At 38.6% G+C, this 17,661-nt stretch overlaps 2 protein-coding genes across 6 annotated transcripts in view; one reads left to right on the forward strand and one right to left on the reverse strand.

The window, feature by feature from the left end:
- rbfox2 (RNA binding fox-1 homolog 2) overlaps positions 1-7,519 on the forward strand; it is a 41,462-nt gene extending 33,943 nt beyond the window's left edge. For 2 of the 5 annotated variants that reach the window (XM_067374526.1, XM_067374530.1), the window contains exons 10-11: positions 3,095-3,186; positions 5,167-7,519. In XM_067374526.1, coding sequence (XP_067230627.1) covers positions 3,095-3,186; positions 5,167-5,377 — 303 coding nt within the window. In that variant the 3' untranslated portion in view covers positions 5,378-7,519. Of the gene's footprint in view, positions 1-3,094; positions 3,205-5,166 lie in introns of all 5 variants that reach the window. The other 3 variants (XM_067374527.1, XM_067374529.1, XR_010893500.1) reach the window with 3 other exon arrangements.
- Positions 7,520-9,224: 1,705 nt separating this feature from the next.
- LOC137011167 (retinal cone rhodopsin-sensitive cGMP 3',5'-cyclic phosphodiesterase subunit gamma) lies at positions 9,225-11,468 on the reverse strand. Its single transcript, XM_067373825.1, has 3 exons — positions 11,058-11,468; positions 10,081-10,234; positions 9,225-9,973 (listed from the first exon to the last, which is right to left on the reverse strand). The coding sequence occupies exons 2-3, from the start codon at positions 10,220-10,222 to the stop codon at positions 9,897-9,899; spliced, it is 219 nt and encodes a 72-aa protein (XP_067229926.1). The 5' UTR covers positions 10,223-10,234; positions 11,058-11,468; the 3' UTR covers positions 9,225-9,896.
- Between the last annotated feature and the right edge of the window lie 6,193 nt (positions 11,469-17,661).

Raw genomic sequence — 17,661 nt, forward strand, 5'->3', positions numbered from 1 at the left:
GAAAATACAAAATAAAACAGCGGTAGCAGGGCTGGGCGGTACGACCGCAAACCGATATCACAGAACGACTTATTTTAGATTTATATCAAGGAAATTCATTGATTATGTGGTTATCTCATTTGATTATCCCTTTTTTTGTTTGGACAAACCACCAGGTCAGATTATTCAGACTCAAAACTAATATTATTACTAACATGATCCCTTTAAGACTGGATGGAGCGCCTGCGCTCCCTTTTGCATGTCTCTCTTTAAGATCCATTAAAAACTGAACCCATATAGGTAGCAAAAAAAATTTTTGCATACAAAACCAGACACTTTACATGTTCAGATCAAGCCTCCAACATGCTTTTGTTGCATATTACTCAAACATATTAGAGGGTGAAAATGCATTTACAACAAAAACGGCACAGCCGCTAATTGTATACAAATATGTAGATTTCACATGCTCATAACTTCATGAAAAATGCACAGATCACTGAAAATATCATTATTTAAAGCAGATTCTCACACTTACAATAAACCCAAAATCAACATATTAAATTATACTGTTGATCACAAGATATTCCTCACGGAACGATGTAACATAGTTGGCTAAAAACATGTCTCTCATCTTTCCGGGATGCAGTGTGTATCCAATGTTCCCGGAACCATCCATGTTCATTTCCCAACGTGGAATAACACAAAATGGGTATCATCTTAAAGCTTAGAAACTTAGCTTTTTAATGCATCTAAACATTTTGAAAAACTCCTAAGGAGTGCTGAGAAGTGCTTCTAAACTGGAGTTTACCGCCCGTGGGTGCCATCTAGCTGTGAAAAAATTAATAACACTTTATTCAACTATACTGCATGCTATCGCCACAAAATTTAAACCAGATGCAGCTCACATGCAGCATCACCAAAAAATATTTTTTCTCCGCTCGTATTGCCTTCCTGAGTTATTCCATGAAAAAAAAAAAAAAAAAAAAAAATATTTTAAATTATATATATTTTTTGTCTTTTCTCAGCATGACAATGTCTCAAGGTAATTTATATTTTCTAAAAATTTCAGAAGTTCTATTAAATAATACCTACCTTTTTGACTCTCCTTGCTACAGTTTTGAAGTTATGAGTCTCTACTTTTGTGTATGTCGCTCAGAGGAGAAAAAAAAAAAAAAAAACTCAAAAAAGCCTTCAGGTCTTAAAGGGTTAATATAAAACAGATTTCGATTGGATGAGCAACTTTTGAAAAACTGACAATACACACACACACCAGTTGTCAGGTTGTGCCATTAAAAACACTTTTCTGAGGGTGTGTTCACATTCGGCATGTTTGGATTAAAATGAGCTGTGGTGCGATTGCTCTGTTAGTGCGGTTTATTTGAGTAAGTGTGAACGCTGCAATCCGAACCAAACAAGTGGATCGAGACCGCTAAAAAAGATGAGTCCCTCTCCGCTTCCAAGCGTACTCTGGTGCAGATCAAATAAAAAATGAACGCAACACAGACCAAAAACATGTAAACGAACCAAAAACGGGAAATGATGTCACAAGATGCGACCATAAAACAGACCGAATGCTCAAGCATAACTCATCATAATCACGATGTTCCCCATTACTGTTCATTACAGGCATCAGAACCGCGTCTCCTCGCAGCAGAACTCTGTGTAACGGAGGAATTCCTGCCGCTACATTTTATAAGCTCCTCAAAAGTTCTCAGCTGGTTAAAATACCATCATATGTAGGTTACGCACATACAGCGAGTGCATTTAGCTCAGCACTCAGCATTGTTTTGGATGTTTGGTAATTTCTGCTAAACATACGTAATAAAAGCCAACCAATCAGGTTGTGAACACATTCCTATGCCTTTAGCTTCGTTATCTTAAGGTTCGTTGTTAAAATGTCAATGTGAATGTGAACTGCGGACCAGGACTATGTTTTTTCTTTTTGGTCCGAACCAAATGAACCGAGCACACTCCAATAAACGCCCCCAAATGAGTCTTTCCTCTAATTGACCTGTTTGCAATTTTTCGAATTCCTTCAAAAACAGCATTCGCGGAAGAAACGGCATAGCGCGATCTCCACCACCGTGCCGCCCAGCCTTCAGCGGTAGATTATTTACACTTCTGAGAATGTAAATAATTGTCTGGCGCTGTTTTCCAACCGAATGACTTCCTGCAGGTCTTTTGTTGTGCATCACAGACATTTGAGACGATAGTTCTAAGGACTCTGGATGTTTTGGGTTTTGTCAGACTGGATCTGATTCTGTCCCCTTCCCAGAGTCCCTGTCTCTCTCTATGGCATGTTAACTCGATCTGTGTTGGCATGCAATCACATTTAATTCCCTCGTAGATCTCTCTCTTTCTGTCTGTTCTTCTCTCTTTCCTCTAGTTCCCTGACTTTTCAGCAATGATTCACTCTACTCAGTTTTACCTTTTCATTTTCAAGACACCTGCTTCTCTTCCCTTCACCTCAGCCCATCTCTCTCTCTCTCTTTCTCTCTCTGACTTTCTGTCTCTCTCTCACCTTTCTGTCTTGCCTCCCTCCGCGGCTGCGCTCTTGCAGGAGTGCGAGGGATCGTGGGAGAGTTTCCTGATTGGCCGTAGGGTAGAATGCTGAGGAGAGAATGGCGGAAATGGCTTGTTATTTTATTGAGTTTGGGGTGCATGCTGTCTGTGTGGTCGTGTGGATGTTCTCCTAATCTCACTATCTGTCTGTCTGTCTGAATATGGCACCAGTAATCGATTTGATCACCCCTGGTTGCGTTTGGGGGTGAAGATGACACTGACGCTAATGCACTCACGATCCCCATTTCTGCTTGTGTCTCCCTCTTTGACAAACAAACAATTGATTCTTAATCATTAGAGAAATGACTCCTATTTTCCATGATTGTGCATTGTTTGCCACTGAGGAAGATTCACAGGGCATAACAGAATTATGTACGGTTCTCCGAATGCGGTTTGTTTGACTGAACATCAGTGGCAGATTGCTTGTTAATGGATTTTAGGTTTGCTTTTCTTAAACGTTTTCATGTCCTTTTTTTCCCTGCTAACTCACCACTTCACCTGCCTCATTTTACTATCCTTAATTTTGAACAATTGTGTTTTTCTCTCTTTGTAGAGCGGCTATACTGCGTATCGCTACACCCAGCCGACGGCCGTAGCGAGTCCAACGGCAGCGGCGGCAGCGGCGGCGGCCGCCTACAGTGACAGGTTAGCGATTCAGAATTGGTGAGCGCAATATATAATGACAAGACTCGACATGTGCTTGTCCTTCCCTAGGACAAGTAAAACGGCCATCACTTGTCCAAGTAAAAAAGTGGGGGAAAAAAAGGATTTTTTGTGTGGTGTAAATATAAAACACTGATGAGAATATTGGTTCAGAATAAATTATATGCTTCTATAAGCTTAAAATTAAAGGTGCAATATGTAAGAATTTTGCAGTAAAATATCCAAAAAGCACTAGGACAGTGTTATATTTTGTTCACTTGAGTACTTACAATATCCCAAATGTTTCCAACTATTTGTAAATCATGAGAAAATTGCAATTGCTCCGGGACGTATGTGGAGTCGCCTGTGAATTGCATCATACCCGCGTTACTCTCGGTTTCCGGTTTTATTTTGTAGAAACCATGGAAACACCAAAGACGCTTTAAAATATTACATGTTTTAATAGACAAGGGAACAACTGTTTTGATATATTTATAGACAGAAAACTAATTATTGTTATATAGCTCAACACATTTAGTTTTATTGTTTAAATCAAATTTTCTTAATTTTTTTTTGCGAGTCTCATGCTTCACCATGCCTCAGAGAAAAACACTATTTTGTGAAGTAGCTAACATAGCATAATCCGATGCAGCTTTATTTTTAGTAATAGTAGTACAGCATTTTCTCCATCATACAATACGTTTTAAAATGAATTGCATTCCATTTCTCAACACAATCATCCAGCATTTAATATGATATTGTAAAATGGATCTATCTTACTGCAGTGTGTAACAGTGTCTCACAGCAGCCGCCGAGCGAACGCTCAGAGTAACGTTATAACATCATTTTCAACACTCTCAAATGTATCTAATATGATAAACAGAGCTGCGTTTCCTCATACTCATGACCGGAAAAGCGGCGCCGGCGACTGTGTCATAATAAAAGTCCCGCTGCTCGTGAGGCGTGTGTTGATCAGTCGCTCCAGCTCCTCGTTCAGCTCCACAACACTCGCTCCTGCTCTGCTTCACACTACAGTAACGTTAATATCACATCCATGAACGTGATTTCTGCCCGAGTCCTATCCCTGTTCTTTTGCACCATCCGTTGAGATGGAGATCACATGTCCCAAGATTCCGCACTCAATCTTGGCATCATCAAGCTACGCCATTGTTTTGAATAGGCCTTTAGCGACTTCTAGCAGACATAAAATATTACATATTGCACCTTTAAATATGCATATCTGATATATTTACCCTGAGGACATTTCCCTCCCCTAATCGTATTAAATGTATCCTTTATTTTACAGTAAATTCTTAAATTTGATCAATAAATTAAATTAGAATAAGACACTATAGGGTTGTTACCAATCAAATTAAATAATTTGCACTGAAAAATTACAACTTTTTGATGGAAAAATTATGAGACTGTTTTAAAAATTTTTTTGAAAATTCAAATAAGAAATGTTTGGGGGAAAAAAAAAATATTTTAGACATTAAACTAAATCACCAGTAGGTGGCAGCAATTATGTCAACAAAGAACAAAATTGATAATTTTTTTAAAGTTGTTACACCCAGTGTGAGCAAAGTCTTTAAGTTTTATTCTAATACGATAACATCAGTATTTTCAGTAAAAAGAAAGTCCTCTCACAGCATTGGAGTTAAAGGAATCAAATTATTAAAGGATCTAAATGGATTTAAGGGAATAAATTCAAAGAATTGTTCTTAAAGTAATAAATCGAAAATGCAAAATGTTTTCATCTCATCACCTTCAGTTATGAATCACGAAAATGATTCAGCCGATGTTTTTAGTATGGCAGAATCTGACAAAAATAATTTATCACTGTTGGTCACTTAATCGTTTAAACTGGTCTAACTTTTAAAACTTTTTGTTATTCTTTTCATCAATCTTGTTTACCTTAATGTCTGTGGTGGTTATGGCCCTGATTATGAGTTGTAATCTTGCTTTATCCCTTTGTTTGTCTAGCTACGGTCGCGTTTACGCGGCAGATCCTTACGCGGCTGCATTAGCGGCAGCTCCGGCGGCGGCGGCAGCGTATGGAGTCGGAGCGATGGTAAGCCACGCCTTTGCATGTCTGACACGCTCTCAGTTTTTTGCTTGCAGGTCTCTAACCGAGATATGTTTTTCACAGGCCACTCTCTACAGAGGAGGATACAGCCGGTTTTCGCCATATTAACACCTTTAATACACTTCCAGATTTTCGGTCTCTCTGATACTTCACCAACAGCTGCTGACCTTGGAGGGAAAAATCGAATCACACTTTTGGACAAAAAAAAAAAAAAAAAAAAAAGCGAAACTTTCGCATCTGTTACAAACTTTGAATAAGGAATGCAACTCTAAATCAGTACATCAAAGAAGGTGGATTTTTTTTTTTTTTTTTTTTTTTTTAAAGGAAACCTGACAACATTGAACACTAAATTGTAACAGATCTCTGACTGAAACTGCTTTGACTGAGAAGCGCAAATCATTTCTTCCTTTGGCTCGTCTCTCTGCACATATGCATGCAGTAACGGCTCTAGACTGCCTCTAGTGGCCATTGAACTACATGTGCACAGAGTGTCAGGACCGCAGTGAACAAGTTTATGTCACCCTTCACTGTTTCACACTACAATAATGATCAATACTCTTTAAGAAATATAGACATTCATCCGGACCACTCTTGTCTCCGTTTTAAGGATCATCTTGAAATGTGTGGATCCCATCAGCTCTGTATGGGAGGACGATGCTATTATCCCAAATACAGCAACATGATGAGAGACTACCATCATGGTCTTCCTTTCTTTGGAAAGATCATGGATGAAAGGCAACTCCAACAGCTGTTACAAATCACTGAAGTGTGACGCACACGAACGGGACGATGTGTCATAATAATCCGTCTTGCTGAAAGCTTTGTGTTCTTTAAACAGTACCTCCGTTCAGACCATTTTCAAGAGGCGTACCTTTAAAATTAAATAGTCATTATATGCAAGTAAACTAGAATAGACACAAAATTTTACCAAACATTATTATTATTATTATTAATTATTATTATTATCGTCATTAGTTTCTCATGGTTGTGTGTGTGTTGGCTTTGATGAAGGGCAGGACATCATCTGAATCCACATTAATACACAAAAGGACGCCAAACACCGGCATAATGACTATAGCAAGTGTTTAAATTATGCTAAGAAAATATTTACAACTTTTTTTTTTTCCTTCAGATTTTGGGATTGAAAAGCCCTTCTTGTGGAATATCGACAAGCTCTTTTATTAGTGTAGTTTTGTAAAATATGCAACTTTCAGCCCAACTTTCTGAGAAGCGGATTAAAAAAATGTTTGTTGGTTTTTAAAGGAGAACTACATAGTATTTTTTTTTTTTTTTTTGTCTTGCAGAGTGTGTCCTCTTTCCCTTTAGTATATTGGTATTTTGCTTTCTTGAATTTTGGTTCCAAAGAAGAGTCAAGCACATTTTTGATTTGTGTGTAAACGTATTTGTAATTCTATTGTTTGGTTTTTTTATCAATAGGTTTTTGATATCGTTTGAAGTGGCTCGTTAATTATTTCAAAATGGCTGGAAATGGAATTGCAGCATCCTCTTATTGCAATCTAAGACAGCAATGGTTTCTTTATCTGTGAAAACATGCATTTCATATATTTTTTTCTTTTTCTTTTTTTTCAGTAGATTCTAGGTGCATGTAATTGTAATCTGGTCCAAGACTGAAACCTTTTTGCCATTTTAAAGCTTCAGAATTAATTTCACTTCAGCGTTTTTGTGTGGACGAGGGGTTGTTTCATTGACACTAAGAGAACTGGCCTGATGGAAAAACTGACCACAGTCTGAACACTAAACCAGACAGCTTTGTTTTTTTATGTTTAAATGGTACTTGCAGTCTATGCATACACTTTACACAGTATTATAAGAGATTAAAATATCTCAGTACCTAAATTCTGATCTTCTGACTTTTAAAGATGCTATTGGAAAAGATACGGCTTGTTTCTCTCTCTCTCTCTCTCTGTCCCTTGTACGTTTCTCCTGTAGCAGCGGCTCGGAGCTCTTTGATATGAGGAGACTGAATTCTTGCATGACGTTTGTCTTCTGATGATGGAGTGAGAAGTTTGAAATCCCCTCCATTCGTGCAGTAAAGGATTAAAGATGGCGTCTCTTTTATTCTTCATTCTCGCACCTTATGAATATGATACCTGTTCCGCATACTCTCCTTTGGTTTACAGTGTAACCGTGTTTTTGAGTTGAACTATTTCTCTCTACATATTCTGATTCCATTTGTGATGTAATTTGTATCTGAATGTCCATATAAACTGTTTTTTTAAACATCACTCGATGGGTCTTTGATTTCAGTTGATTGTGTATTGTAGAAATAAGGAGAGGTTATCAAATATAAGGTGAATATTGTGAAGGGTTACTTCTAAGTTAGTATGGTCCTCCTTATAAGGTGCATATCTTGATGTAAAAGCACTCGGTGATGTGAGATTCCCTTACGAATTTTAAGCATGTTTGTTTAGTTTTTTTTTGCAGATTGATTACCATTTGTATAACTACAGTTACTACAGTTACCATGGTTAAACTATGGTTAGTGTAGCAAAATTAAGGTTAATTTGTGGTTAACATAATTTACCTATACTTTAACTATGGATAATTTTCCTAAGGGTTGTAAAGAATGGCATAATGCTCATTGTTCATTCTTAGCGTTTTTACATTATACAAGCTAATGGTTTAACCTAGTCATTTTAACATACTCTAGCAAATATTTGTGTCTCTCGTGTGTGAGAGTGAAGTGTGTTTTAATCAGTCTCTCCTTGTAGAAAGGACATTTGAAAACCAAAATATTCAAAGAAAATAGCTCTAGTTGTATTTCGACTTGCCATCAGGTAACCCCAAAGTTATAACGCTCATGTTATTGTAACAGATTTTTCATTTAAATATGTTGTGAAGTAAAAGTACCTCACCTCACCAAAATCGAGCCAGTTACGCAAAATTGCCAGATCGTGTCTTACGTTACAAACATTTACAGAACTGAATGAGTTAAGTTTTGCAGTAATACTGGTTTACCAATACTTTTTGACATTTAGTGAGAAAAATAATAAAACGGTGCACCTTACAGTCATGTACAGGGCTACAATTTTAGAAACTTTTTATATAGTAGGAGATTTGAGGCCAAGCTAATATTAACAACCATTCTTAATGCTATTAACTTAGTTTTTAAAAGCCCTTTTAAAAGGTGTTTATTTGAATTAATATCTTGTTATTTCTCTGTTTGTATTTTGTTACCAGTAGATATAAAACCAAGATTTTACACACTGAGCTTCATATTTGATTTTGAAGTCCTTAGAGTGTGTGAAGTAAAAATTAAATCTTTTATAAAGGACCGAGTTTAAAGATTTTGGTCACACTTTAGTTTAGGGTCTAATTCTCACTACTTTCACTAAGGATTAGTCTACTTTCAAATTAAATTTCCTGATAATTAACTCACCCCCATGTCATCCAAGATGTCCATGTCCTTCTTCAGTCAAAAAGGTTTTTGATTAAAACATTCCAGGATTTTTTTCCTTATAGTGGACTTCAATTGGCCCCAAACAGTTGAAGGTCAGAATTAGTTTCAGTGCAGGTCAAAGTTTGAACTAAATGTTATATACTTGCACCAGCATATTGTTTATGACAATTTAGTTCAAACTTTGACCTGTGGAGGGCAGTAATACACTTGGCAGCATCTACACTGCTGGAATTCTAATAGAGAAGAAGAGAGCTAGTTCAAGATGAGCGTCTATGGTTAAACATTTTTTTATTTTTTTTTTTTTTTTATTTTTTTTTATTTTTTTTTAAGAAAATGAGCAATCATTTTGCTATAAGACTCTTACTCCTCGTCTGGTATTCTTTAAAGCTCTTTGAAGCTGCACTGAAACTAATTTTGACCTTCAACCTTTTGGGGCCAGTTGAAGTCCACTATAAGGAGAATAATCCTGGAATGTTTTCATCAAAAACCTTAATTTCTTTTCGACTGAAGAAAGAAAGCCATGAACATCTTGGATGACATGGGGTTGAGTAAATTATCAGGAAATTTTTATTTGAAAGTGAACTAATCCTTTAACTAATGAACTGATGTTTGTCTCAATAAACCCCTTATTACTGTTTAACCTATTAATAGTAAGATAGCCAAGTTTAGGTATTGTGCTTTATAACTACTAATAAACAGCCAGTATCCTAGTAACATGCTAATAAGCAACTAGTTAAGAATGAGAATTTGACACTAAAGTGTTACCAAGATTTTCTCTCAGTTCTGAAAGAGCAAACCTAATGACAAATTTATGGGAAAATAAATTTTTATTTGTGATATACTGCCAAATTGTGGTTTTAAGTAACTATGATGAGTTGATTCTGACTCTAACATAATAATTACAGTTCAAAAAAATAAAAATAAAGTCAATTTGTACGTAGTTCTTTATTTTACCACAACAATTAAGAGAGAAGGCCTGAATGATATTGCAGCTCTGAGATCGATCCCTCCTGCTAAGAGCTTCAGTTCCATTCGTCCTTCTCCCCAAATAAATGTATCAATCACGTCCCATCTTCTTTGTGTGTTGGGCTGAGAGCATCTGCTGCTGGTTCAGTCTCGGTGCGAGTGGACAATTCTATAACCTCGTGTGATCATCTTGGCAGATCAAAGATCTCCAGAAGAGAGCAGGAGGAAGGGGTGGATGCACTACAAAATTCCATATTTTGCCAGATCACTGAGCTCCATGTCGCCAAAAGCTTCCCATGGGCAAACCACAGTGATGTCTGTTGACAAGCCAGAGAAAGAAAGTGTTCAGGTTCATCGCTGCGTGTCATTCAAAACACTGAATCAATATTTATGTCATGAAGTCAACTGAAATGTCACGCTTTACCTGTGCCGAGACCCTCCATCCCAGGAATGTCATCTCCAAAGCCTTTCTGGCCAGGTTTAGGAGCCTTGCTCTTGAAGGTGCGAGCGGTCCTCTGCTTGAACTTTGGTGGTCCTCTCTTCTCAACAGGTGCTGGGGCGTCCATTTCTCTCACTTACTGAAATATAAACACGATTCCTTTAAAAAGTGACTATATCGTGCCCTTTACTGATGTCCTCAACAGGTTAGCTGTTAGTCTTCTCATTTTGGGATTTTGTTAATGCTAATCTTCTAGTTACACAATGAGTATTTACCAGCATCTGTTTGCCTTGTGAGATATACAGACAGTGTGAATGATAAGCTCTTTACATAATCGTGCTAATCTCGTAGAGAAGATGCCCAGCGCTGTAATCCCATCACATTTATCCTAGCCTATTTCTGGAATCCAGGGAGAAATGTGTAAGAGCTTCTGTTTTTAGTCTGTTTTTGCCTAAATTGGCTTTTGCTGTAGAATATCTACTGTACATTTCAGCTTCACCTAAAGAAAAAAATTTGAGGAATAATGGATTAAAGAATGTACAGAAATGACTTGTCTCTTGCAATTCTGAATTTATATTCCGTGGCAGAATCATCCATGTTAATAAAAGTAAGCATCCATAGTATAATCGCTACACCTCGCCTGTAGTTTAATGTTCAACTTAATGTCCAGGTATGTCATTTTGACTCACATTCTGCTTTTACTTTTTAATGATTTCTTCTCCATCACTAAGTCTGTCTGTTCTTTATCAGTCCGTGAAAGTCTTTCTCTATTTTGTTTTAATGTTTTTATGTTTTGTGGTTTTCTCCTCATGCTCCTCAGCCCAGAATTCCTCCTCTCAGTAAATCATGTTGTGTATTTATTACAGCATGTCTGCGTAAAAATGAAATACCATAGTACTTTACCTGACTGTTTCTAAGTGTATTGTGCAGTAAATGTGTCTCAGGTGAGGTGAATCTCTTACCGTGTGCTGGAGTTTCTGGTTCTTCTGGTGGTTCTTCTTCGCTTCTCTTCTGCGATGTCTTCGTGTCCAGTGTCTCTGCCGGCCGCTTTTATAGCGCTCGACTAATCTTCTGATCCTCAAAAGCCTCCCACAGAAACAGATAGAAGGATCAGGAGATTGACACATGGAGTATTTTAAGCACTTCAGGCTCTTCCAGCTGAGGACACGCATGTGAAAACAGTCAGTTTATTCAAAACATCTACAGTTTGTCTCTCCTGTGAGTCTGATAGACACAGACATAAACACACGATTTGCTGAAATATATGTTCTTGTTTTTTTTTTTTGTGGTCATTAGTTGATTAATGCTCAAGACTTTCTCTATCATCAGTTCTCATCTAATTTCCGTAATACAAACATCCCAGCTACAAAAATATATTAAGAACATTTTGCTAATGTTCCCATTAAGTTTTCTGAATGTTCTCTGAAAGTTTAAATGTTTTACAAACGTTAAGAGAACATTCCATTTGATCCTTTTGCAAAGATTATGGGAACTTCACTTTTGAATATTCTGTAAACAACTTAGACAATCTAAAACGTTCCATGAATGATGTATAAATAATGTTTCTGTGCTAATGTTTTGAAAACATTATTAAAGACCAGATTACTTTGAACACATTCTATTAATGTTAAAAAGAAGGTTTGTTTAAATCTTTGAGAGAACATTATGAGAATGTTCCCTGTATGGTGCATCATTAATTTTAATGCGGTTTTCATTTTCCATATTAAATACTTCAACAAATAACCAATCAAATGATTTGTAAGCAAATTTAATTTAAATATAAAAATCTCTATTGTTTCATTTTGATACTTTGCCTGTTCAACTATACGTTTAAATGATTAAATAGCATCAAATGCTTCTTGTTAACAAACTCAGACTTCTTGTTGTAAGGTTGTGTTGATTTCATGTTTTTGATCTCAGGTCAGGCTATTCAAGTCTCTTCTCTAACCTGATCCTAAACATACGGTTATAGCTGAACTTTACTAATTAAAGATTAAGCAGCTCTAATCCACAATCCCGACTGGCTGTCCTGACAGTCTTTTACATTTACATTTACATTTAGTCATTTAGCAGACACTTTTATCCAAAGCGACTTACAAATGAGAGTAGTAGAATCAATCAAATCAACATGAGAACAACAGTATGTAAGTGCTGAGTGAAGTCACAGTTATGTCAGTAAAGTGCTCATAGCGAATTATTTTTTTTTTTTTTTTTTTATAAATACACAGATAGGAGAAGAATATTAGTCAAGGTAAGTGCTACTACTACTGGGTCAAGTGCTGACGAAAAAGATACGTCTTTAGCATTTTTTTGAAAATGGCTAGAGACTCAGCTGCTCGGATAGAGCGTGGCAGGTCATTCCACCAGCCAGGAACAGTCCCGGAGAAGGTCCGTGAGAGTGATTTTGTGCCCCTATGTGATGGCACCACAAGGCGCCGTTCACTTGCAGAACGCAGGTTTCTGGAGGGCGCATAAGTCTGAAGTAGTGAGTTAAGGTATAGCGGTGCAGAGCCAGCGGTCGTTCTGTAGGCAAACATCAGAGCCTTGAATTGGATGCGAGCAGCTACTGGCAGCCAGTGCAGACTGACGAAGAGAAGAGTGAAATGCGCTCTCTTCGGTTCGCTGAAGACCAGTCTTGCTGCAGCATTCTGGATCAGTTGCAGAGGCTTGATAGTGCATGCTGGAAGGCCAGCCAAGAGAGCATTACAGTAGTCCAGTCTGGATAGAACAAGAGCTTGGACAAGAATTTGTGTGGAATGTTCCGATAGGAAGGGTCTAATCTTCCTTATGTTGTACAAGGCGAATCTGCAGGACCGGGTCGTTGCTGCAACATGATCTGTGAAGGTTAGACAATCATCCATCACCACGCCAAGGAGTGATGGTTGAAGACCCAAGTTGAACTGGTTGAAAGGTTGTGATGAAGTGTTGGGTTTGCACCGTTCACAAGCAGTTCCGTTTTTGCAAGGTTGAGTTGGAGGTGGTGGTCCTTCATCCAGGCAGAAATGGCTGTCAGGCAGGCTGTGATGCGACCAGCAACCGTCGGATCATCTGGTTGGAATGAGAGGTAGAGTTGTGTCTCATCAGCATAACAGTGATAGGAGAAACCATGATCCTGAATGACCGATCCTAGTGATGACGTGTAGATGGAGAAGAGAAGTGGACCAAGCACAGAGCCCTGAGGTACCCCAGTAGCAAGATGATGTGACTTGGACACCTCACCTCTCCAAGATATCCTGAAGGACCTACCTGAGAGGTAAGACTCGAACCACTGGAGCGTGGTTCCCGTGATGCCCTTCGACATGAGTGTAGACAGGAGGATCTGGTGGTTCACTGTGTCAAAGGCAGCAGACAGATCCAGCAAGATGAGTACTGATGATTTTGAAGATGCTCGTGCCAGTCTCAGGGCTTCAGTGACTGAGAGCAGGGCAGTCTCAGTAGAGTGGCCACTCTTGAAACCAGACTGGTGGTTGTCAAGGAGGTTGTTCTGTGTGAGATAAGTAGACAGTTGGTTGAATACAACTCTCTCAAGTGTCTTAGCAATGAAAGGAAGAAGGGATACTGGTCTGTAGTTTTCTAAAAGTGCTGGATTCAGAGTGCGTTTCTTAAGCAGTGGGGTAATCCTAGCCGGCTTAAAAGCTGTGGGAAATGTTCCAGTGTGAAGGGAGGAATTGATAATGTGAGTGAGTGCAGGTAGAATTGAGGAGGAGATGGCCTGAAGAAGATGAGTGGGGATAGGGTGTAGCGGACAGGCAAGGGTGTAACTTTGGTCTGAAAAGTGGGGGGGGCACACACCCTCTAGGGGGGTCCGGGGGCATGCCCCCCCGGAAGAAAATTTTGTACATTTTAAAGATAAACTCATTAATCTGGTGAACTTTGAGAGTTCAAAATAAAGAGCTCCAACCCATGTTCAGTATCCAAATTGAACAAAGAAAAAGTCTGTGCATTGGGTTTTACCTGAATCCACTGTTAAAAATAAATCATCCACCCGCCAAACGCCCAATGATATTCTCTGATTTAGATATCTGAACCTGATCATCCCATTACAATTGTTCACATGCCCCCCTGTAGGAAAGCTTTGTACATTTTAAATTTAAATGCATAAATCTGGTGCATTCTGAGAGCAAAATTAAGTGACTAGATCAATGAAGAAATTTGTTCTCTTGTAAACAATTTTGTGCTCTAATAGTATCTATTTATTGGTGATGGTATGGCACATTGGTCACATACACAACATATAGTAGGCTAAATGATAGTTCATAAGTGGTCAAACATGTAGAGTACACATTTAAACCATTAAAAATATGTAGCAAAAGAGGTTACCTTTGTTGAATTAATTTATTAGCAGGGGCCTGTATCCATACATCTGTATTTGTGCAACTAGTGGTCACTCTTTGACAATCCAGAAAACAACAAATGAATAAAAATATATAATCATAAGCTGAACAATAAATAAATAAATAAACTAGGTAAGTATATAATTCAGCAGTAAACTTTGCACAGTAATTTTATAAAATCCAAATGTTAACAAAAAGTTTAAAATTACTATTTGAATTCTTATAAAATGAAGAAAAAAATAGATTAGATTTATATGTATAGCTATGTATAGAATTATATGTATTTATATTAATGTAAGATTAAAAGACATTTATTTTTAAATGTATTGTGCAGCTTTATAATGGGGCAACAAGATACGACAGAAAAAAATATGCTATTAATAATCTTTCAGTGTGCAAAACCATAATAATATGAAACGCTTCAAAACAGCAGTAAAAACCGCTTGAAACAATGCCGAGTCAGAGCGCGCAGTTTCGCTGAGCATTATAAATGTTTGGCACAAAGAGAATCCCTGTGTACATCTGCATCTAAGTCATGACATCGTTTAGAAACAGCATTAAACTCCAGCAAGATCAAGTTAGTTTATGCCAATCCACAGCCCTTTATCTAGGCTACATATCAAGTATTATAATCGGAATAGTTTTACCGTGCTGACTGTCTTTACTGAACGCGACGCTGTTTGAGTGCTGAACAGAGAATGATTGACAGCTGCAGCGGAGGGAAGAAGAGTTTCCGTGAACTTAAAAGTTAACGATGTACATATTCTTCTGTCCCTCACATGAAGCTATGGAATGGCTTCAGATGACTTTGAATATAGTGCACGAAAACTTAATTGGGGCTAGTCTATTTCTTTAGCTCCATTACTCCCACTTTTGCCGTATAAAATACCTGCTCATTAGAACCTTCACTGAGCTATTTTTAGAGTGTGCACGCAACGTTCTTGGACGCGAACGCGCGCATCGACACAGACAGGCTCTGTGTTCTGCTCCTCCATGACGGCGTTCGGTTAAAAAAATCATAAATTAATTTGAAAGTGGGGGGGACACAAACGGGATTTTGAAAAGCGGGGGGGACATGTCCCCCCTGTCCCCAGTGGAAATTACGCCCTTGCGGACAGGTAGTGGGGTGATTGGAAAGAATGAGTTTGGAAACATCTGCCTCAGAAAGCATGGAGAAGGAGGGGAGAATTTGTGTGTTTTCAATTAAGATGTTCTTGTCAGTGTGTGGTGTGGAGAATTGGCCGCTGATGGTTATTTTATGTGTGAAGAAAGTGGCAAAGTCATCAGCTGTAAGAACTGATGTGGGAGGGAGGGGAGGAGGGCAAAGAAGAGAAGAGAAGGTTTTGAAAAGTGTTCGGGAGTCATTTGAGTTGTTAATTTTAGTGTGATAGTAGGAGGTTTTAGCATTGGAGACATTAGTAGAGAAAGAAGAAAGAAGTGACTGATATAAGCTAAGGTCAGTAGGATTTTTAGATTTGCGCCACTTCCTCTCTGCAGCCCTGAGTCTAGACCGATGCTCACGGAGAACATCAGAGAGCCAGGGGGCAGAGGGGGTGGCGCGGGCTGGTCTGGTTGAAAGGGGGCAGAAATCGTCTAAGCAAGATGATAGAGTGGTGCAGAGAGTGTCAGTAGCAGTGTTAGTGTCCATTGATGAGAATTGGTTAGCGGGAGGAAGTGTGGATGAGAGGATATATGTGATGGTGAGAGGGAGCGTAGGTTTCACCGAAAAGTGACATGTGGTGGGGTGTGTGATGAGTTGGGGGTCAGGTTGAGTGTGAAAGTAATGAGAAAGTGGTCTGAGGTGTGTAGTGGAGTAACCAGTGTATTGTCGGTGGAGCCACAGCGTGTGTAGATGAGGTCCAATTGGTTACCTGATTTGTGGGTAGCTGAGGTAGCCACTCGCTTGAGATCAAATGAGGCAAGCAGCGTGTGGAAGTCAGCAGCCAGAGGTTTGTCTAGATGGATGTTGAAATCACCAAGTACTAGCAGAGGAGTGCCATCCTCAGGGAAGGATGAGAGTAACGCATCCAACTCCTCCAAGAAGTTACCTAGCTGACCTGGGGGACGATAAACAACTACAACATGAATTTTAGTAGGGTAGGTGATGGTAATTGCATGTGATTCAAATGAGCCATTTTCAGAGAGAGATGGTAAAGGATTGAACTTCCATTCATTGGACATAAGCAAACCAGTACCCCCACCCTTCCCAATCTGGCGTGAGGTGTGAGAGAATGTGAAATTAGAGGAGAGGGCTGCTGGTGTGGCAGTGTCCTCTGGTTTGATCCATGTCTCAGTCAGAGCCATGAGATGGAGATCTGAATAAGTAGCAACAGCTGTGATGAAGTCTGCTTTGTTGACAGCAGACTGACAATTCCAGAGCCCAATCGAAATAGAAAACAATGTACTAGGTGACATGGGTAAAGAACGCAGGTTGTCATGGTTGCGCTGCTTACAGCGTGTAGCACGCGATTTACGAGTGTTAGTAATAGTGGGAATTTGAAAGCACATATCTAAAACAAGTCAAAAGACAGACAAGAACACACTGTATAAAGAGGAAAGAAAGAATAAAAAAAGAAAAGAGCAATACTCAAGTGTAAAGAGCAATACTCAAGTGTTTAGGTTTAGGTTATTATATATTCTGCTCATTAACATATACTGTAATGTTTTCATGTGTGTTTGTTTATTCGGTGCTGTGACATTGACACATATTCAAACACATATAGCAGATGGGATTAATATACAGCTAATGAGACTTTGTCTGCAGTTGGAAATTTCCAACTTCTAAAGTCGTAATCATTAGTGTGTTGCATTCAAGTGATTTGTTTCAGCATCAGCTCTGTGAGGGAGGATGATGCTATTCCCAGATACAGCAACGTGATGAGAGACAACCATCATGATCTTCCTTTCTTTGGAAAGATCATGGATGAAAGGAAACTCCAACAGCTGTTACAAATCACTGAAATGTGCCTTGGTGATGATTCACGTAAACACAGTTGACGTAACTGTGTAGCACTGTGCGTTGTTCTTTATTCACACACACACATGCACACAAACACTCTCTCTCTCTCACACTCACACACACACACACACACACACACACACAAATGCACACACTCTGTCTCTCACACACATATACAAAAAACATAAACAAAACAATTGGAGTGGCAGCGGCCAACTGCGGCATGTCAGCACAATAAACAACAATGGCTCTCTGCCCCGCCCTGCTTCAAAC

The sequence above is a fragment of the Chanodichthys erythropterus genome, chromosome 21 (genome assembly GCF_024489055.1).
Source record: "Chanodichthys erythropterus isolate Z2021 chromosome 21, ASM2448905v1, whole genome shotgun sequence".
Lineage (NCBI taxonomy): Eukaryota > Metazoa > Chordata > Actinopteri > Cypriniformes > Xenocyprididae > Chanodichthys > Chanodichthys erythropterus.

Coding starts and splice junctions, on each gene's coding strand:
- LOC137011167 (XM_067373825.1), bottom strand. CDS start 10,222: ATGGACGCCCCAGCACCTGTTGAGAAGAGAGGACCACCAAAGTTCAAG. Junction 9,974..10,080: donor GATGGAGGGTCTCGGCACAG/GTAAAGCGTGAC, acceptor GCTTGTCAACAG/ACATCACTGTGGTTTGCCCA.